General features: G+C 30.8%; 1 protein-coding gene across 3 annotated transcripts in view; it reads left to right on the forward strand.

Annotated features, from left to right (window-relative positions):
- Nucleotides 1-23913, forward strand: part of nub (nubbin) — a 327856-nt gene that overhangs the window by 284037 nt on the left and 19906 nt on the right. The window contains exons 1-2 of one of the 3 annotated variants that reach the window (XM_073970457.1): nt 8139-8339; nt 8416-8945. The exons of 1 other annotated variant lie outside the window; for it this stretch is intronic. In XM_073970457.1, the coding sequence (XP_073826558.1) occupies nt 8828-8945 (118 nt within the window). In that variant the 5' untranslated portion in view covers nt 8139-8339; nt 8416-8827. Of the gene's footprint in view, nt 1-7834; nt 8946-23913 lie in introns of those variants that run through there. One more of the 3 variants, XM_073970456.1, reaches the window with a different exon arrangement.

Raw genomic sequence — 23913 nt, forward strand, 5'->3', positions numbered from 1 at the left:
AATAAACGTGTTTGTTTTAAAGATTTTTTAATGGACACAATGAGGACAAAAAACTTTGATTTTTTTAATGGCCGCAATGAGGACAATAAACGTGGATGTTTTTTAAGATCTTTAATGGACACAAGAGGGCAATAAACGTGGATTTTTTAATATTTGTAATGGACAAAATGAGGGCAATAAACATGGATTTTTTAAAGATTTTTTAATTGACACTATGAGGTGCCACCGTGGTGCAATGGTATGCACACCCGCCTTGCACGCTAAAGGTCGTGGGTTCAATTCCCAGGCCAGGCAACATCAAATTTTCAACGGTGGCAAAATACTCCTCAGTGATGTTGGCGACATTTCCTGAGTATTTCAGCCTTGTAAAACTTCTCTACAAATGGTGCCTTAGGACACGCCGTTCGGACTCGGCAATAAACAGTAGGTCCCATATCATTGAGGTAATATGAATCGGGGTGCACTCATTGATATTGATATGAGAGAAGTCTCCCTTGTCCAATCTGGGATGTTTGTGGAACAATTATATTATGAGGGTAAAAAACGCGAATTTCTAAAGATTTTTTAATGGCCGCAATGATGACAATAAACGTGGATTTTTTTAAGATTTTTAATGGACACAATGGGGCAATAAGCGTGCATTTTTAAGATTTTCAATGGACAAAATGAGGACAATAAACGTGAATTTTTTTAAGTTTTTTATGGACACAATGAGTGCAATAAACGTAAATTTTTTAAGTTATTTTAATGGACACAATGAGGACAAAAAACTTGGATTTTTTTAATGGACACAATTAGGGCAATAAACGTGGATTTTTTAATATTTTTTATGGACACAATTAGGGCAATAAACGTGTATTTTTGTTAATATTTTTAATGGACACAAGAAGGCAATAAACGTGGATTTTTTAAGATTTTCAATGTACACAATGGGGGGAATAAACGTGGATTTTTAAAATTTTATGGACACAATGAGGACAATAAACGTGGATTTTTTAACGATTTTTAATGGAAATTTTGAGAACAATGCACGTGGATTTTTTTAAAGATTTTTTAATGGACACAATGAGGTCAATAAACGTGGATTTTTTAATGGACACGATGAGGGCCATAAACTTAGATTTTTTAAGATTTTCAATGGACACAATAAATCGTGGATTTTTTAACAATTTTTTATGGACACAATGAGGACAATAAACGTAGATTTTTTAAAGTTTTTTTTTAATTGAAACAATGAGGGCAATAAAGATTTATTAATGGAGACAATGAGTGCAATAACCGTGGATTTTTAAAGATTTTTTGATGAACACAATGAGGGCAATAAACGTTGATTTTTAACGATTTTTTAATTGGAACAATGAATGCAATAAACGTAGATTTTTCAAGATTTTTTAATGGACCGATTGGGGACAATAAACGTGAATTTTTTTAGTGGATTTTTCAATGGACACATTGAGGACAATTAAGTGGATTTTTTTTAAGGATTTTAAATGGACGCAATGAGCACAATAAACGTGGATTGTCTTTAAAGGAATGAACACAATGAGGTTGGATTTTATTTAAAGATTTTTTTTTTAATTTTTTTGTTTGGATAAAATCCGTTTCAGACAATTTGAGGTCGATTTAGCTCCGTCTCACAGTGGGAACAAATACCGATCTAGCGTGCAGGAAATCGAAAAATGGAATTCAAAGAAGCTATGAAACTATAGTACAGTATTAAACTAAAGGGTTGACTGTACTTAACGGCATATACAATAATTGGAATTGATTAGTCGGAACGGAATAACGGTACATTTAACATAGATATTTGTTACAGTGATGTTTTCAGTTGTAAAATTACGATAGGCGTGTGCTGTCTGTGAACATATTATTGTAGATTTTTTTGTATTTTTGGTTTATTGTAAAGGTATTTAACTAAATTAAACAGGTTTAAAAGCTTTTTAAAGTTTAGTTCAAATAAAATGACGATTCTGAAAAAATTTTGATATAAAATCTCATATATCACTTGGAATTGACCACAGCATAGCAGATAAGAAAATAAAAATTGAAAACGTCGGTCATACGTTTCCTAGGAAATAAGTGGAGTACGAAAATGAAAGTAGTAAAGCGTCTGCAAACAAACTGATAAATACCTACAAGTTTTTTTACTAAAATAAACAGGATGGGATAATTTTGAACTCTTATTATACCCTCCATTAAAACCAGATTTCAGCCGTTTCGGTTCAATGATGTCGCTGAAACTTTAAAAATATCGAAAATCGGGCGATATCGTTCTATGGGGGCTATATCAAAACGTGGACCTATACCGATAATTCTTAGTCGGAACGTTTTACACATTAGATATGATCTAATGTTCGATAATGTGGCCAAAACCTTCAAAATTATCAAAATCGGGCGGTACCTTTTATGGGGGAATTGTCAAAACGTGGACCTGTACCGGCAATTCTCTGTCGGAAAAATTTGTTCCCCCAACTAAGACTACGTACCAAATTTTGAGCCATTTTGGTTGTGCAATATGGCAGAAATCTTCCAAATACCGAAAATCGGGAGGTATTATTCTATCGGAGCCATACCAGAAGAGTATAAAAATACAAATTTGCCCAACATATCATTAAATGATGTAACATAGTCAATTTAATGCTATTCTTATCTGAACTATGAATAAACAATGATAAAACATCGTCTTTTATTTTTTGCACGCTATATCTGTATTTTTCCCACTGTGCCCACATGCCAACTAACAACCGATTTGATTCTCGCAATATTTTGTCCAAACTTGGATCGAGTTTATCCTCCGGTACCGCCCCTTATAAGTTTAATATTTTGAACACAACAAACACAATGAGTCTCGAACGAATCAGCCGATTTAGAAAAAAGTTAGTTTATTGTAATATTTCTTCCAGACATTCATTTATATCGTATCGTTTTAGACATTATTGATGCATATGTAATGGTTAATAAATCGATTTTCCTGGGAAAAAATCATAAAGGTCAATCTAGTAAAACAAGTAAAAAAGTATCAGTCGGCTTTGCCGACAGAGATATACCCTCAGCCTGTGTATATTGAAACAATTTTTTTCCAAAAACGCATGTATTTAGGGAGTTTTAAGAATTTTGGGCGTTTGAACTGACAAAAATTTTGATTAGAATTTAATATCAAAAGTTTTGCGGAGGAGATACTAAAAAGAATGGATCTCCAGCCACTATATATGGTACCATAGGGGTTTTTTAGAACTTCAGGGATTTTTGCTCAAGAAGTATGAACTTGCCCCTGAAACAACTTTTACCATCGCAATTGAGGCAGCGAATGCAAGTTGCTTCAATAAAAATCTAAGTGATTCGAAAGCAGGTCTTAAAGTGAACATGTATCCGAAATTTTGAGTGGGAGGTACCGGATGGAGTGGACAAATATAGTCCATATTTGAACCTGATCTATATCTGGTAGATATATTAGGATGTGTAAAGTATGGACCAATTCGGCCACTCTCTTCAAGAGTTATCGTACGCACAATTTTTCCGAACATTTTTGAACTTTTGTGGGGGAGGTACCTGAAGGAGTGGACCGATATGGTTTATCTTCGAACTTAAACTATGTTTGGACAAAATATTACTAAGGCCAAACTTTGGACCGAATCGGCAGACCTGTTCGAGAGTTATTTTGCCCTCCAACCTCCTCACACGGTGTCATAGGGGTTTTTTGCAACTTTCAGGCTATTTTCTCAGGAAGTATGGGCTTGCCCCTGATGAAACTTATACCGTCGTATGGAGGGCAGTGAATACAAGTTGCTAAAGCAAAAATCAAAGCGATTCGAGAGATGGTCCTAAACTGAACTTTTCCAAAATTTTGTGTGGGACGTACCCGACGGAGTGGACCGATTGAGTCCATATTAAAACCTGATCTTAGCCTGGTACACGCTCCACAATGGGCAAAGTATGGACCAAATCGGTTACACCCTTCAAGAGTTATGATGCGTACAAATTTTCCGAACATTTTCGAACTTTTGTGGGGGAGGTACCGGAAGGAGTGGACCGATATAGCTCATCTTCGAACTTAAACTAAGTTTGGACAAAATATTACGAAAGCCAAAATTTGAACCGAATCGGTTCATCCCTTCGAGAGTTCTCGTGCGCTCCAGCCAGCCAGACAGACAGACAGACAGACGGACGGACATTGCTCAATCGACTCCAAATTGTCTGAAACACATTTCGTCCAAACATACTTGGGGTCTAAAACCATTATTTCGATGAGACACATTTTGCCCTTATGAAAGTGTATATACCCTTCATAGCCTAAAGGCTGAGGGTATAAAAATTTTACAGCTAATTTTTTCTAGTCCCATTTCGATAGGACTTCTTGGTTCAAATCCAGAAAACCTAAACAAATTTTCAAACATACCTATTAGGTACTAATTTTAATTAAATTCATTGAATAATATTTAATTTTTTAATGTACAAATGCGAATGCGTCCACTGTACAGAAGAAGTAAACTCTGTTGCAGTGCATCAGCGGTGATTAAATTGCAATTTTGGATGTATACTTTTAGCTGATAAATTAATTGTAGTTATTTCGCGAATTCGATTGAATTAGTAATGAGTTTTCTGGCATGAAAATCGTATTTCAATACCGCATTTTCCAAACAAGACATGAAAATGTCATGCAAAAGTTTTGGTGAAAATTACATGTCAATGCATTGGTGAAAATTACAAGTTAAAGTATTGGTGAAAATGACATGCTTTGTATCCAAAAAGGAATAGCATCTTTTGGGGTCCACGCTCATACAAAATTCATCGAAGAAAATACTAAAAATATAACATGCCAGATCACTTGCACCCACGATTGAATAGCATCTTTTACATCGAACATTTTGCTGGGTATATGTATATTCACCAGCTAAGGTCTATATACATATGCGGATTTCTGAGTGAAACCGGGCACTTTTTCACGATGAGGTTTTTGATTTCCTTTATTTTCGCTGTGGTGATGCTGCTCTTTAGCAAAACAGTTTAGTATATTTTCAGATTTTTAGACTAACGGCTCTACAGATATCGCGCCTTGAAAAAGTCAAATTCTGTAAAAACTACATGCAAAGAAATACTCATAACTTCCTTAATATTGGTCCAATTTGAAAAAAAAACTTTTTTTTTGTATGTTTTGTTGTTTTATCAGCTATTACATAAAAAATTTGCGCAGTGGTCTTGGATTCTATTTTCGCCATTTAATATGTATTTAAAATCGATTTTTAAAGATGTTCGACCCCTTCGATTTTCTTTAAATTTTTTTGTATTAAACTACGTTCAATTACAACAATTTTAAGTCCTATCTGGTAATGGGGTTCGGACGATTAATATTTTTTCTGAATTTTTAAAATTTGTTAATACAATTTTTCCTTAATACCTACCTTTGTCCAAAATTTGTATTTCCTGTATTTTTAAAGCTAAGAGTACATATTTATCATAAAAAATAGGAAAAAATGAACACTGGGCTTTAATGGAATTTTCGCTGATGCATTTTCAAAATCGAAAAATTACGCAGTTTTTAAGATGTTTAAGATAAATTCATAAATATAAAATCAAAACAAATATTTATAAATGAAACTTTAAATTCTTTTTAATAAAATAATTAATTTTGCATAAAGGTATAATATTGGGGAATATATTTTAGATTTTAATATAACAATTAAGAGAACTGATGGTGATATACGAAACTATATAGCAAACCAACTTTAACTACTTTCCACATTAAAAATTTTTTTTGTTTAATATGTGAAATAATAAAACTGAGATTAGGATGAACAACTTTTTTTACTCAGTATCTGTGGTTATTATACCTTCCTACCTATAATGTTTTATAAATTACATTCAAATAAATTAAATGTTTCCATCAATAAATTATTGTAAATTACTCCAAATGCTGAAGGGCCTAATCATTAAAATTGTTATTCGTAATTTAAAAATTGTGTACACGTGTATTCATTCACTCGTCCCCTCCTACTACAGGAGTTTCTTTCATTTTCCAAGCAAGTCTATAACGTACATACGTACATACACCCCCGAAAAAATGCCCAACACCAATAACTTTATGGCAGTGGAAATTGTTCTACTTCGATTTGCCTTCATGTAAAGTTATGCGCACAAAAAAGAAGGAACATTTCTAAATAAATTCAAAAATTCAAAAAAACCCCAACCAAAAAACCTTCCGCCCACCTTTATAACATAGAGACAGACGACCACCACCCACCCCCACGCACAAAAAGAACAAAAACCTCGAATATTATAAAGGATCCATAAGGAAGAGACAATTCTAAAGTCATTGCAAAGTAGTACCTAGTAGGAGGAAGGTATGAAGAAGCAAACAAAAAAAAAATGATAACATTTGATCCAATCATAACGTTAGAATATGCACACAAAAATCCAACAACAACAACAAGAAAATAAACATAAATGTATATAACGTATAATATTTAAAATATGACAGAAAAACAGCAACAATAACAATAAGAATATCCCCAACCATGTTCCAAACATTTCACATCTGTAAGCATTGAAAAGTTTGTTGTCTGCCCAGTAGCAGAGCCAACAAAGTGTGTGCCAGCCTGCCTTTGTAAAATGTCCCCCATTCATCCATCGACAATGTCACACAAACGCACACACACACACACTTGGAGTCCCACAACCAATTCATATTCAACCATTCACATTACTACCGTCCATGCAAACAATATCCAGCTCCCATATGGGGAGAGCAGAGCATGACCCAACAACCAAGAGGCTTAAAAAAAACTCTGAATGACAACAAAAAAATGAAATAAAAACAACAACAATGACTATGTTAGAGCAGTAAAAAACGGTATTAAATTTAAATTTTAAGCCACACCTCCTCAATACTATAAAAAATCGACAACAACAACACAGAAAACACACATAGGCCATGCTCCCCTTCTTGGCAATCAGTGTGTGTTATATTGAGCCCAACCAACCAAACTCACACTCTTCCATATCCACGTAAATGCAGCAACAACAACAACACTAAAATAAAACGTAAAATGTAAAGCATAACTTTAACAACTCATAACGGTGATGATAGAGGCGCAACAACAACAACAATGGTAGCAGTTTAAAATACTGAGGCACTGAGAAACCAGAGCAACAACAACAATAGCTATTGTTGCCCATCACATTCATTGTTGTGTTATGTCGTGTCTGTGCAGGAGTTTGCAGAGCACAGTCATGAGAACGAGAGAACATAAGGGAGTTATGGCAAACCAATGAGAACAGAGCATGAGAAAAGGAGAAAGAGAGTCCAAAATCTGTTATTTTTGTTGGGAAGGAGAATTCATATTGGTTTTTTAAAGAGTAGGCCCTACTCAGTAGGGGAATTTGATTACTCTCTCTCCTTAATAAAAGAGAGGGTTGTCCATTAGTTTGGGTGGTTTGCAGAATAATAATAATGTGGATGGTATTTCCCCTAGTTAGAATTGGGAGAATTCCAATTGGGGTTTCTGTGGTTTCTGTACTCTTTGCAGATTAACTAACCAAGAAGGGGCAAATGAATACTCTTCTGTGTGTATTTTTTCAATGGGATTTGTTTGTTTATGCAAAAAGAAGGACCAAATAAGAACCATTGAAATGACTGATGTCTGTCGAACGGTTGGCGGGTTCGTTTGTTTTAAGAATGTGTACGTGTGTCTGTGTTTCGTCTTTACAAAATGAATGTTAAAGACTTCTGAGAGGCTAAGACGCAAAACACCAATCAATAGCAACTTAAAATGAGAGCAAAATTCATACGTTCGCTTGCTCATGTGTGCCTGCCTGCTTTGTTGCCAAAGCAAATGTTAGTAAGCCGAAAGCCGCCAAGAGTATTGAATTTAGTTTGAAACATAACGTGCAACAAGATAAACGCATAACGCTGTAAAGACAAATAAAAAGGTCGAAAGCAAATCAAAAAGAAAAACAAAAGAAACAAACAAAAATACGTGAAAACCTTTTTGGTTCGGGGAAACAACAAAGAGAAAATTTTCCCAAGTGTGAGAGAAAAAAGAAACCCCCTCTCTGCATAGGAGCATTGTCAAAAAATAGAAAGGAAATCAAATTCAAATTGGGAAAATCTCACCAAAAAATAATTCACATTTTCCTTAAAGAAAAATCAACCCCATTTTGCGCAGACAATTTTTATGCTCAAGAAAATAAGGCAAATTCTAACGCAAAAAAATAAAACTGCACAATCATAATCCAACTACATTATCATAAACATACCCTCACTAAAATCTGCAAAATTTCTAAGGATAACCAAGAATTCCTCTTGAAATATTCTCAAACTCAGACACATGACAAAAACAAAGGTATTGTAACACTTTATCTTCGAATCGGAATATTAGTTTCTAACGAAACGTTAATGTGAAAACATCATTCATTCAGCACACAATAGAAATTTGCCTAGTTCCGAAAACAAAAAAAAAAAAAAAAAGATTTCGCAAAGGAATCGCAAAGCAAAACATTTTTGAATGAAAGAAGAAAATAAAAATGAATGAAAACAAAAGTTCTTCGTCAGCGCCTCATAAATGAAATGGAAAACATTTTTATCACAAAAAGATAAATAACAATAGAAAAATAAATTTACGCATAACGATTGTGAAATGGAATAACAACTAAAAACAAAAAAAAAATATTTATGCAAAATAACACAAGAAATGAAACATTGTTAAATGTGGTTTTAAAAAGTTTTTAACAAAAAAATTGCAAAAGTGCTAAATAAAATTAAAACAAAAAAATTGAAAAAATATTTACTGTTAACAAATCCCCCACATTTTAAACATTTTTCATTGTGAAAATGGTTATGTCAGAGCTACGTTGGCATTCAACAACACCGGAGGATAATAATAATTCACTGAAACGTGATTTATTAAAAACACCAACAACCACACATCATCACATTATGCAAAATCGATGTAAGTGATTACAAACTATTTTTTTCATTTTATAAATAACTACATTAAAACTAGAAAAATAGAATAATAAAAGATGTCCCCAAAAAGTGACCAAACGTTGGGAAGAAAGCAAATGTTTTGTTTTATTTGCTAAAATACAAAGAGGCCATTAAGCTAAACAAAAATAAACATAACTTTAGTAGACTTTATGTTCACTCGTGCTCGGAACATACATATTTTTATTATATGAAAACTATACAACATTTCAGAACATATCAACCTGATATTTATTCGGAAAGGCGAAAGATTGAAATCCTGTTAGCTGTAAAAATACCAATGAAAAGTTGCGTAGAAAATTACATAAATTAGTTTTGTTTATTCCAACAAAATACTTTCTGGATTTTGCTAAAACTGGCCAACAGGTCAACAGCAACCAACAATACGGAAAAAAACCTATTAATGTTGGTAATAATATTCGGGAGTTTGAATAGTCAAACCACTTCTGTGGGGAAAATAGTTAGAAATGTATTCTTATACAAATATACATGCCATTCTGTTAAGTTTATTTATTACAAAAAAAATCCAAAAGCCTGTCAATGAACGTAGAACATCTCACCTTTAGAATAAAGGAAAGTAGACCCATAAATATGGGTCCTAGTTTTGCATTTTTTTTTATTAATTGTAGTAATCTGATTGTAGTGATTTTTGGAGCATTTCCAGTTTTATAATACAATTGAATTTTAATTGTGGATTAGAAGAAAATCTGGGATAAAAAAGGAAAACATGTGCAATGTAGTATACAAAACAAAATACATGTGTTGGTACAAAAAAAAAAAAAAAACAATTAAAGACGAGACTTTCCGGACATAAGTTGAATCAAAAAAGAAAAAAAAAACAAGTAAAAAAGTATCAGTCGGCTTTGCCGACAGATAAATACCCTCAGCTTGTGTGGATTGAAATACTTTTTTCCCAAAAAAAAAGGTATCTATTTTGGGGGTTTTCAAAAGTTTGGGCGTATGCACCGAAAAAGTATGGATATGATTAAAGCTCAAAATTTTGCGGGGATATCGATAGATAGGGCTTTTGTATCACACTAGCCTACGAAAAACATAATATCGCTGTGAACAGGGCCACTAGGAAAACCTTCGGTAAAAATGTCCAAAGGATTCTCGAACCGCACAAAAATGTTGAACATTTGTGTGAGTGGTACCACAAGGATTGGACAGATATGGCCCAAATTTGAACATAAACTAAGTTTCGACAATATTCAGAGATCCAAAGTTTGGACCAAATCGAAAAAATATTACAATATCCAAAGTGTGGACGAACGCAGTATTCGGTTCGAGCCATCCACCCACTACATATGGTGCCAAGGGCACTAGTTGACAATATAGTCCATATTCGAACCTGATCTATATCTGGTAGACATTTTAGGATGTGTAAAGTATGGACCAAATCGGTCACTCCCATCAAGAGTTATCGTCCGCACAATTTTTCCGAACATTTTTGAACTTTTGTGTGGGAGGTACCTGAAGGAGTGCACCGATATGGCTTATCTTTGTGTGGGAGGTATCCGAAGGAGTGGACCGATTGAGTCCATATTGGAACCTCATCTAAGTCTGGTAGAAATTTCACGATGTGCAAAGTATGGACCAAATCGGTTGCTTCCTTCAAGAGTTATCGTGCGCACAAATTTTCCGAACATTTGTGGGGGAGGTACCGGAAGGCGTGGAAAAACCTAATTGGAAAAACCTATTTGATGCCTACGCTACTCTATGGATGCGAGATATTTGCTAGCTGCGATAGTAAAAGTGAATCTAGACTACAAGTAGCATACAATGCAGTATTGAGATATGTTTTCGGAATAAAGCGGTTCCAAAGCTTCTCAGCATACTGCAAATCGCTGTTTGGAGTAACTTTCTCTGACTTGTTGAAAATAAGAACATTAACCTTTCTACACCGTATTATTTATACCAAAGAGCCCCCCCGATATCTGTATGAGAAATTACAATTTGGTAGATGCACTCGAGGTCCTTTACCTACACCAATTCGATATTGATATGAATTCTCAAAGTGGCATTTTACTATAAATTCCGTTCGACTATGGAACTCGCTGCCAAATTCTGGCGTGAAATAATACGATGTGCAAAGTCTGTACCAATCAGAAAGTCCCTGCGAGAATTATCTTGCAGATTTGCCATTTTGGTTGGTGTCGTCAGGGTTGCATGGAACTTTTAGGCTAACATCTCAAGAAGTATGGACTTGCGAAAAAAATACCGCCTTAAAGGCAGCCGCAATGACAACCTACTGAAATAATTTTCAACACGATCCGAGAGGTGTTCTTAAAATTCACTTCATCCCAATTTGGTGTGGGAGGTACCCGCAGGATTGGAATGATATAGTAAATATTCGAGTCCGATATATATCTGGAAGTAATAATACGATGTGCAAAGTTTAGACCAAATCAATTGCCTTCAAGAGTTACCGTTCACACCATTTTGCAGAAAAATTTTGAACTTTTGTGGAGAAGGTACCCGAAGGAGTGGACCGATGTGGCCCATCTTCGAACAAAATCTGGTTCGAGAGTTATCGTGCGCACCAGCCAGCCAGACGGACATAGCTAAATCGACTCCAAATTGTCTGAAACGAATTTCGTGCAAACATACTTGGGGTCTAAAACCGTTATTTCGATGAGGTACATTTTTGGTCGTATCAAAGTGTATATGACCTTTCTAGGCTAAAGGCTGAGGGTATAAAACTATACCAAATGCCATTGGAATCAACTATAAAAGCGATATAGACCACTGTATTAAGGCAAAACAGACAGGTCAAAATGTAAAACAAACTGGTAGCTTTGCTCAATAAATGTTGTCTTTCTTCTCCACAAATATGAAAAAAGGAATTAAAATTTATATTTAATTTGCCGCGGATATATCCAACACATGTAACTCATAGTGTAATATTTTATCATGCCTAGAGATGGGAAATGGGTATCCGGTTATTTACCCAATATGTGAGTATAAACTACTGAAACTAAACTCGCCCAATTAGATGCGAAAACGCAGTGTTCTTGAAATTTTTAATTGACTATGAAAAAATGTCCTTTTTTGAATACGGGGCAAAAGTTAAAATATTACCAATTTTGGTCCATGTTTTGGTAAATCTCTCATATATTGTGACAGTATAATTTTGACATTTGAGAGCTTTTAGAGGGGTTTGTTGTAGTTCTCCATGCAGAGAAACATAAACGCTGAATCGAGATCTAAACTTTATGATACGTATATCAGATGGATTAACCCACGATTTCAGTGCATAATATTGCGATTTCAGTCCTCCTCGATAAAACTAAAATATTTGCATTCTTCCTTTACTTTTTCGCACAAGCAACTCCAACGACCGATTTGACGTACAGTGAATCACAGTCAAAAGTATCCACTTCAGTTTCTTTCATTAAAACCACGATTGCTAAGAATTGGTTAATGATAGCGATTTCATTCCTTTTTATATTTTTACGTTAGTGTCTTAACTTAAATATAATAAAATAAAATTAACGAAATTCAGGTAAATTTAGATAAAAATAAAAATGGTTAAACAACATCGATTTCTACCTCACAGTGAAAAGTATGTTTCATGAAACCAAAAGGATTTATTAGGAGTTTAGCACTTGGGAAAGATTTAACTAAATTTTCGGTGCACGATATCTGAATTTTTCCCCATCCTTCCTGCAAGTCATTTTTCAGGGTTCCTATACTTTAGATGTTACGATTTTTTATATCTGTCTCCAAAATACTCCATAAATTATCTATAGTATTCAAATCCGGGGATCGGGGAGGTGTTTGAATCACTTTTGGACAGTTACATTTTGGAAAACTATGTGATTTGTGCTCGGGCTCATATATTGATAAAATTGGAATGTTGTCCCAAATCTAAATTTCAAATTATCCTTTCAGAATGTTTAAATAATACATCTTATCCTTAATTCCTTCGATAAAGACACGATTTCCTACACCGGAAGCACTCATACAACGCCTAACCACAACAGAGTCTCCTCTGTGCTTTACTTTTGAAATTGTGTGTTTGGGGTCCAAGGCGGTATGTGTCCTATGACATACCTTAATTGACCAAAACAGGTTAAAGTTGTCTTCATTGCTTTCATTGGCAGCCTGGCAGAATAGAACTACACTTCAATTATTGACCTAAGGAGGTTTTATTGAAACAAAAAAAACTATCCAGAGAAGTCTCTCTGTGCGACGATAGTTTCGTTTGGACATTTATTCGCACAATATTGTATATATTGTGTCCAAAGTCGAGTCATTATTCCATTTCCTATTTTCCATTGTGAACTGTAGTATGTCTTTTTTTGAAAAAATGTTAAGTGGTTTAGAACGCAAAGATATCAATAGTCGATGACATAGTTTCCAATCCAAGCCTGTCTTGTGACGCACTTATTTTTTGCATATTTAACGAAATATGCATATTGAAAATACAGTTTAAATTAGATGGTACCATACATTTTGCCGACCACTGTAAATGATCCCCCAATATTTGTTTCTTCAAAATGTTTCTATTCGAAACAAGTTTCAACACATAACCAAAGCAAAACATGGCTTTAGCTCCTGTAGTGCGATTTTCTAACTCATTTTTTAAGTTATCGACAAATATCGGTAAAATTAAAACGAAAAATTATTAATGAAAAGTTCAAATAAAAGTTAACAGCACAGCACTCGGTAGAACTTTGCGACTTTTTTTAATTGTCGGTAACTTATCGAAAAACGCCGTTAATTAACGAATTTAGCATTTTAATTTTACAGATCTTCGTCGGTGACTCAAAAAATAAGTTGCAGAATTGCAAGTGATTAATACATTTAATAATATCAGATTTCATTAGAATGATTAATTTCCATTTTTTTTTCATTAAAATAAATTTTAATATATTTTAAATTTTTTGTTCTTGAAATTAACTTATCTCTGGCAATCACAAAAACACTCATATTTTTTCGGACAAATGACCTACATTACAATGAATGATATCGAATGATAAGAAATAAAAAAAATAAAATAAGACTTTATCGATTTCGAACAATTCATTGAGGCCATGTTAACAACGTAAATAATGGCACCATTACAAAGGCATTTTAATATCAATTTTTTGTTACAAATTTTAGACTTTATCAGGTGGAAAAATAATAATAATAATCAAAAAGGTAACACATTTTAAATAATCAATATATTTATTTTCACAGTTAAATTCAATGGAAAAGAAGCCAATAACCAATAATTTTGAGAAAATAACAATAGAAAAAATACAGAATTGAATGGATGGAAACAAAAAAAAAAAAAAAAAACACGTTATAACTATAATTGTGTTAACAATCATAAATTAATCACCATCAACACAATTTTTAACATGCACAAATTCTTATCAACAAATTGAAGGAAAAAAATAATTTTAATAACAAGGCACAGTGGTTCGAAGAAATCTGACCACTTGATAGTTGATGATTTGTGTACAATATTGAGAATAAAAATTAATAAGGCAAAGAGCGCGGTAATAATTTTGAAATTAGTTATCAATATCATCGAGTGGCATGAACTGCCACTGAACTGTCTTGAGAGAAAATTACTTTGCGTTGGAAATAATTTTGAATATTTCAATAAGAGTCATTACAAAGATTTATATATGAAAAATTTTTTGTTAAACCCGATTCAGTACATGCTATGAAAATAACTTAAAAATATATCAATATCATCACTTTTTTAAATATGGTGTACAAGATGTTTAAAAGTAATAGGGTCGGAGAAAACCTAATTTGAGGGTAACTATTTAAAATTATTGCTCTACCTGCAAGAAGCTACTATTTTTTACTACAATAACATATTTTTCTTTATGTTATCGAAAAAAATAGTAACAATTGCAGTACTGGAACAGTACTTTTATGTACATTATTGCTGTAACCATATATTGTATGTAATATGGGTTTTTATATTTACAATATATTCTGATCTCAGAATATGTTTGTTCTGACCATATTTCTTCTATGAGTGAATGAAGTTGGTTACTAATGGCCTATTAAATGGTGGAAATAGTGTAGTGCAAACTAGACATATTTTTTCACCCTCGAAATTTATTATTTTCAACAGCCCATATCATTTTGCGGGATTTTTGTTTCTCAGGCGTACTTCAGTTTTACTATTAAATATACCAATATTTTTTTATTTCAAAATATTTTTAATACCTTCACATACCACTGTTCATTAACTTGACATATCGATCATTCATATTCAACAAGTGGAATAAACTGATTTTGAAATAATTTTCTATGACCATAGTTTAACAACTACGTCACATGTATGCCAAAAACACAGTTAGCTTTGCTAAGACGTTAAGTTTTTATGACACTGTTCGTTTTCAAATTATTTGAATATAAACTAAGAATTATCGATATCGCCAAACAATTTATAATAAAATTGTGTCATGGCATTATATTGCAAATTTTTATTTGACAATACATAACAATTTTTATGAGGTTATTTTTAAATTTTAAAAATTAGTTAAAAATAACAAAACACGATATCGGCAAAAGAGAATAGCATTTTCCAAATAATTTTTTTGATATTTATGACGTTCTAAGAATTCATTAATATTTCTGCTAGGAATACAATTTTAAAGGGGTAATTTTTGTAAAATCAATATCTTGTTATATCGAAAAATATTTTGTTTTTCAAAAAACAAAAAAAAAACCAACCCTCCTGACAAATATTTTATTTTTTGGATACAGCAAACTAATTTTGTATTAGTGATAAAAACAAAATTAATTAAATTTTTTCCCCACAACATTTTGGTTGTATTCTCTTCTCTCACTGACTCTTTTATTCATTATTTAGGTTATTAATTTTCCCAAGCCACAAAAAGGCCAAAATTACGACAAAATTATATAAAATTTTTACTACTATTTAAAAAATATGCAAAATTTAAATTTTAATTAAAAAAATTTATATTAAAATGTTCTTCGCCCTAATAGGCAAAATTTTCAAATAAATGAAGAAATCAGCTTGATCCAGGCTGGGGTTTGAACACACGTCCTTGAAAAACATGTGAAAAAAGTGTTATCACGGCGTGCTAGCGTTCAGAGCCAAAACTCATAACGTCCAAAGGCTGCGCTAAGCGTTTGTCATGGATGCCATGAAAATTGGGTGGACAAAAATCCACCACTGTAAAAAATTGCATTTAAAAAAGAAAATAGAAGCCACTCCAGAGCCGATATGTCTGATGAGCCGCTCCCAACGCCGACACAGGCCACATAATGGTGGTTGTGTGGGTTCCGATCTTCGGCTTTCCTTCTTCATTTGCAAAAAATCATCGGTCATTAAGCTCGACTCCAACAAGAACTAAATTAAAAAAAATAAATAATAATTTTTTTATGTTTGTTGTGTTTATTGTTGAAGATTCAATCTCATTTGATTGCTTGAGTTGGAGTATTCCCCCAATGGCTCAACTTCATTTATTACCCTCTATTACAGAGAGTAATGTTTTTCAAAACGAACTGACAGTGTTGGAAAATTTTACTGATCGCTACCAATATCATGATTTCATCCCGGTGAAGGGAATTATCAATTGGCTTCTCAGTTTTTGAAATTATGCCTTTTTAGCGAAAAACCGAACTCTTTAAGTGTCTAGTATTCCCATATGAATGAGAATCACACTTACATTTCGGCTTTTCCAAAGAAACACCAAAATCAAAATATTCAGCAACATGTCAGCACGTATCAACTAAGAATTCATCGAATTCTGTGAGTTGAAAAGAAGATCAACACAGTTGCCTGTGAGGTTGTTGTTGGAATTTTGTTTTTAACAAAGTTCCCCTGCGCGTGCCTCCGCTGTTTTTTGTTTGTTTTGTTTATTGTTGAAGATTCAATCTCATTTGATTGCTAAAATCGATAAATATGTAAAATAATAATATTTATTAAAATTTAATTTTAATTAAAAAAAATTAAAATGATGGTAGGCAAAATTTTTAAATAAAAAAAATCAGCTTGAGCCAGGATTGAAGCCACGTCCTTAAAAAACATATGAGAAAAGTGTTATCATGGCGTGCTAGCGTTCAGAGCAAAAACTCATAACTTCCAAAGGCTGCGCTAAGCATTTGCCATGGAAGCAATGAAGACTGGGTGGACAAATATCCACCACTGTAAAAAAATTGCATTTAAAAGAGAAAAGAGAAGCCACTCCATAGCCGATATGTCTGATGAGCCGCTCCCAACGGGGACACCGGTCAATGGTGGTTGTATGGGTTCGAATCCGCGGATTTCGTTTTTTACTTGCAAGAAGTCATCGATCATTAAGCTCGACTACAACGAGAAAATAATTTAAAATATATATATTTTTTTACTTTGTACCTTCTTCGTATTCTATAGCCAACTTCCTTCTTCCTCCTTTAATGGACTACGTGCCATTTTCTTTGCTTTTAATAACGCTGTGAATGTCTGTCAGATTAATAATATTTATTTAATTGTTTAGTCATTGTTTTGTGAAATGAAGTATATTTACAACCTTAGATAAGTTATTAAAATGTGAACAACAACAATAGTATGGACAACGCTTTGCGTTATTGTTTTAACGCATTAAACGGAAATCGAATATTAATCTGATTTTTTTACAAAAAAAACCAATAAAGATAAGGTGTCAGCAAATGTGTTTCGAAGAGCACTTGAGGCACTAAACTAAGGGAATTTTTTGTAGGGAAAGATATATATATTTTTTTGATTTATAAATTTCAATAGTTTACAATTGATTATGACTAAGAACAATATATTTTGAAATTTCACAACGTTTAAGAATCATATCGTAATCAAAATGAATAGTAATGGTTGTTTTTTTTCATATGTCAATTCTAAGGCATTTTGTAGCTACTCTAAGACGACTCGGAATAAAATTCGTTAAAATTATTATTTATTTATTTATTTATTACATTAACTAGTAGTAAATACAAAGTTAATAAAAGAAGGTAGCATTGGTTACTAAGGCCATCAGCTATCGTTAAAATTATTATCACTGTGACAAAAACTATTGTTGCAGTGACAAAATTACGTACTGAATCTGACAATAGCTTTACAATACATATTTTGCTATTCAACCATACTTGTTATTCTGTTCAAAACGTGATACAGGTGAAATTAAATAAATTGTTTCCTTCTCACGAAGAAGGAATCAAGTCAAAGAAAAAATATTTTCTAAGCAAAATATGGTATTCTAATATGTAAAAATGCTTGAACTTATATTAGTTCACTAATACAAGATATATAATTGGAGCAACAATATATATTTTACATTGTTATTTTTACATAGTTATTTTTTCTACACTTATAAACATTCCACAAAAATATATGGTTGGAGCAAACATATATACAGCTACATAGTTTACATTGTTATATTTACATATTTACACATTCTACTCGTATTTGGAGGTTTATTCGTAGTTTTCTCTTTTTCTACATTTTATACTCATTCCAAAAACTTAGATATTCCATTCCACAAAACATTTAAAATCCCACTTGGTCTCCCTTGCGCTTTCGAACATGCAAACAAAAGTTATTAAAAAAACAAAAGTTATTAACCAAACACCTGGTCATCCTTAAAGGCGACTTCCTCGCCCTATGAAGTACTTTTGGCAAAGACATTCAGACTGGATGTGGCCAGCCATCTACAAAATGTACGGTACGTGCTTAAAAATAATTTGAATTTCGAATAACCATTATAAGGGCGAGGGAGTGAACTGGCAAGAAGGTGCATAAAATTTGTGTATCTACAGGATAATGCAGTTTCGTTGAAAATAACATTTAAAAGGATACGAAATTTTTGTGGTTATTGAGTCTGTTGCTAATTTATTTACTCAAGGGATTGTCTGCATGTCGACGATTTTATGCATGTATCTGCATACATTTAAGCAATAAAATGTATGTTTTAAGTGCTTTAGAAGGAAAAGGAGCATGAAAACGTTATTTCTAATATAAGGAGAGAGAGAAAAAAAAAATTAGAAATAATTCATAAATAAATTCTTGTTTCCTAATTAAAGTTGAAAGCAGAACTTTTACACATCAATCTAAATCCTAAGCCAAAAAATATTGGCCGAGATTGTCAATGACTTGCACGCTCCGCGTTTTTTATCTTTTTTTTGGTTAAATGTTAAAATACATATTGTTGTTTGAAGTAAGTAATACATACACCTTATCAGATTGTCGTCCCTCTTCTTAAATAGTTCACCTTAAAACCCATCGGAATATTCAGTCCTCATCCTGTTATATTATTGTTTTTTTTTTTTTTTTTTTTGTTAGGTCATGCTTCAGTTTTAGGTAAAATCCTTTGAGCATCTCAGTACCTTTATCAGGTACTTCCTATTGCTATGGATTATAGGGTAGTCTAATTGCAATATTTATCCCTTTGACAGAAATACGAAATAACATACCGTGCTATAAGATCCTTGTCGGAAGCTTCTGGTGACCACGAACGCAATATGAGGTCATTTGCATGAATTTGACTATTCAGTTATCGTTCTATTAAGCAACTATTGCTTAAAAGACCTTCAAAAACTATTCTTACAAAAATTAATTCACATTAATGCCTTAAAAATTATTTAAAAAATTCCCCTATATTTGGTCTTGCAATCCTTCAAAAATTATTCTAGAAAAATCCACGATTATTAGCCTACTAAAACTTCAACAAATATTTAAAAAAAATCCACGCTAATTGTCTTCCAGAGTTTCAAAAATATTCTTAAAAATGCGTTATATTTACTTTTAGAAACCTTCAATAATTATTCATAAAAAATTCCACGATTATTAGATTTAATAAGACTTCAAACAATATTCTTAAAAAAATCTACTGAGGTTTAAAAAAATATTCTTAAAAAATCGAAGATTTTTTTAGTCTTCAAAAATTATTCCTAAAAAATACACTATTATTTGCTTTACTGAGGCTTCAAATAATATTCTTAAAAAATCCACAATAATTTTTTAGCCTTCAAAAATTATTCTTAAAAAATCCACTATTATTTGCTTAAGACAATATTCTTAAAGAATACACCATTATTGGCTTTACTGAGGTTTAAAACAATATTCTTAAAAATCCACAATTATTTTTTAGCCTTCAAACATTATTCTTAAAGAATCTACGATTATTTTTAAGACTTCAAAAATTATTCTTAAAGAATCTACGATTATTTTTAAGACTTCAAAAATTATTCTTAAAAAATCCACGATTATGTTTTAGCCTTCAAAAATTATTCTTAAGAAATCCACGATTATTTTTTAGCCTTCAAACATTATTCTTAAAAAATCCACGATTATTTTTTAGTCTTCAAAAATTGTTCTTAAAAAATGCACGATTATTGTTTAGCCTTCAAAAATTATTCTTAAGAAATCTACGATTATTTTTTAGCCCTCAAAAATTATTCGTAAAGAATCCACGTTTATTTTAACCCTATAAAATTATTCTTCAAAATCCACGATTATTTTTTAGCCTTCAAAAAAAAAATTATTCTTCAAAATCCACGATTATTTTTTAGCCTTCAAAAATTATTCTTCAAAATCCACGATTATTTTTTAGCCTTCAAAAATTATTCTTCAAAATCCACGATTATTTTTTAGCCTTCAAAATTATTCTTCAAAATCCACGATTATTTTTTAGCCTTCAAAAATTATTCTTAAAGAATCCACGTTTACTTTAGCCCTCTAAAATTATTCTTAAAAAATGCACGATTATTGTTTAGCCTTCAAAAATTATTCTTAAAGAATCTACGATTATTTTTAAGACTTCAAAAATTATTCTTAAAAAATCCACGATTATGTTTTAGCCTTCAAAAATTATTCTTAAGAAATCCACGATTATTTTTTAGCCTTCAAACATTATTCTTAAAAAATCCACGATTATTTTTTAGTCTTCAAAAATTATTCTTAAAAAATGCACGATTATTGTTTAGCCTTCAAAAATTATTCTTAAGAAATCTACGATTATTTTTTAGCCCTCAAAAATTATTCGTAAAGAATCCACGTTTATTTTAACCCTATAAAATTATTCTTCAAAATCCACGATTATTTTTTAGCCTTCAAAAATTATTCTTCAAAATCCACGATTATTTTTTAGCCTTCAAAAATGATTCTTCAAAATCCACGATTATTTTTTAGCCTTCAAAAATTATTCTTCAAAATCCACGATTATATTTTAGCCTTCAAAAATTATTCTTCAAAATCCACGATTATTTTTTAGCCTTCAAAAATTATTCTTCAAAATCCACGATTATTTTTTAGCCTTCAAAAATTATTCTTCAAAATCCACGATTATTTTTTAGCCTTCAAAAATTATTCTTCAAAATCCACGATTATTTTTTAGCCTTCAAAAATTATTCTTCAAAATCCACGATTATTTTTTAGCCTTCAAAATTATTCTTCAAAATCCACGATTATTTTTTAGTCTTCAAACATTATTCTTAAAAAATCCACGATTATTTTTTAGCCTTCAAAAATTATTCTTAAAAAATCCACGATTATTTTTAAAAATCCACGATTATTTCTAAGCCTTCAAAAATTATTCTTAAAAAATCGCGATTATTTCCAAGCCTTCAAAAATTATTTTTAAAAAAATCCAGGACTTTTTCTAATCATTCAAAAATTATTCCTAAAAATCCACGATTATTGGTTTTTCTAAGCCTTGGAAGGGTTTTTAAAAAAACACTCTTATTGGCTTTTCTAGGCCTTCAAAAATTACGTTTTAAAACGATTCCTTCAAAACGATCTTCAAAAACTGTTCTTAAAATATCCCTGATTATTGACTCAGCATTTAGAAATTATTTTTAAAATATCCACGATTATTGGCAAAACATTTAAAACTTATTTTTTTTAAATCGATGATAATCGGATATTAGTAATAATAATAATGATAATAATAATAATAATAAGAATAATATTAATAATAACATTAATAATTATAATAGTAATAATAATAATAATAATAATAATAATAATAATAATAATAATAATAATAATAATAATAATAATAATAATAATAATAATAATAATAATAATAATAATAATAATAATAATAATAATAATAATAATAATAATAATAATAATAATAATAATAATAATAATAATAATAATAATAATAATAATAATAATAATAATAATAATAATAATAATAATAATAATAATAATAATAATAATAATAATAATAATAATAATAATAATAATAATAATAATAATAATAATAATAATAATAATAATAATAATAATAATAATAATAATAATAATAATAATAATAATAATAATAATAATAATAATAATAATAATAATAATAATAATAATAATAATAATAATAATAATAATAATAATAATAATAATAATAATAATAATAATAATAATAATAATAATAATAATAATAATAATAATAATAATAATAATAATAATAATAATAATAATAATAATAATAATAATAATAATAATAATAATAATAATAATAATAATAATAATAATAATAATAATAATAATAATAATAATAATAATAATAATAATAATAATAATAATAATAATAATAATAATAATAATAATAATAATAATAATAATAATAATAATAATAATAATAATAATAATAATAATAATAATAAGAATAATATTAATAATAATAATAATAATAAGAATAATATTAATAATAACATTAATAATTATAATAATAATAATAATTCCTTTAAAAAAATTAACGATGGCTAGTTACAAAAAATATTCTGAATAAATTCTGGATTATTAGTCTTCTAAATAACAACTACCCTGTATTGTTCTTTGTCATATTTTATGTATTGTCTTCAAGAATAAGGTGATATAATGCCTTCTTCGCAGCATCATCATTACAAATTGCGAATAAATTGTATGTAATCCGAACAGTATTCCAATTACCACCCTTTAAATTTGCCACAAGTAATTGCAACCACAGTATAATATTTTTCCTTTCTTCAAAATATTTGGTCAAGAAAATTACCTCTTCTGAAAAGAAAAGGTTTGATTGCCTTTAATTGAAAACCCGCTAAAAGTCATGTTTACAACATCATCAAGTTATGGACGAGCAACCCACTTATCACAGATTCCACCCTTTTGAAAAATACCCACAATACAATTGTCTCTCCACTCAACTCTTCCTTAAAGAAAATACAAAATTTCTTGAAAGCCAACAATATCTTCCCTTCATGAAACAAAAGAGGAGGTATGCTGTTTACCTTAAAGGATAATGCCGTTAAAAGTCAAGATCATCATCACAAGTTTAGGCTGCCCCTATTATACCAACCTACCTACCTACCACAAATTGTCCACTAATAAGAAATGTCTTTAAAAGATTCAAAATCCTTTTTCGCCTAGAAAGTGGGGTGTCTAGAAACTGTTGCTTAAGTAGACAAATTGCGAACAAAGGATTGGTCATGGGTTGTATAACATTTTATTTTTTTTTTCAAGAGGTTTGCAATTAGTTCAATCAGTCTTGAGAGGCCAGTGGTGATGAGAGGGACACTTAGGATATGTTTGTTTACAGTAAGGACCTTAATCGCAAAAAATTGCTACATCAAAACACTTTGTTATTCGCCTCTACTTTGAGGTGATATAAGATTTTTTGGAATGAACATTAATGTAACAGGGTTTTTTTCGATGATATATCCTGTAGTAGACAACTTAAGGCGATTTTTATGTAAAATTCGGTAAAGATTAAATTTTTTAATTCGTAGATACTTCTCTTGTTTGTTGTGTTTTACATTTGGTTGGATTTTCAATAATGAATACTTCCCTATGAAAACCGTCGCCTGCCTCTTGTCTCACAGAAGAAATTCCCCATACACTAAATGCCGATTATTTTTGCTATATTTCACGTGAAATGACCCCAAATTGCAAATCATTCTAACCACATTTTTCACACATATTTCTATTTTGCGTGTTATTCTTCTTATTTCATTTTGTGTTT

This window comes from Musca autumnalis, unplaced genomic scaffold (genome assembly GCF_047663935.1).
Source record: "Musca autumnalis isolate F117 unplaced genomic scaffold, ASM4766393v1 scaffold_2, whole genome shotgun sequence".
Lineage (NCBI taxonomy): Eukaryota > Metazoa > Arthropoda > Insecta > Diptera > Muscidae > Musca > Musca autumnalis.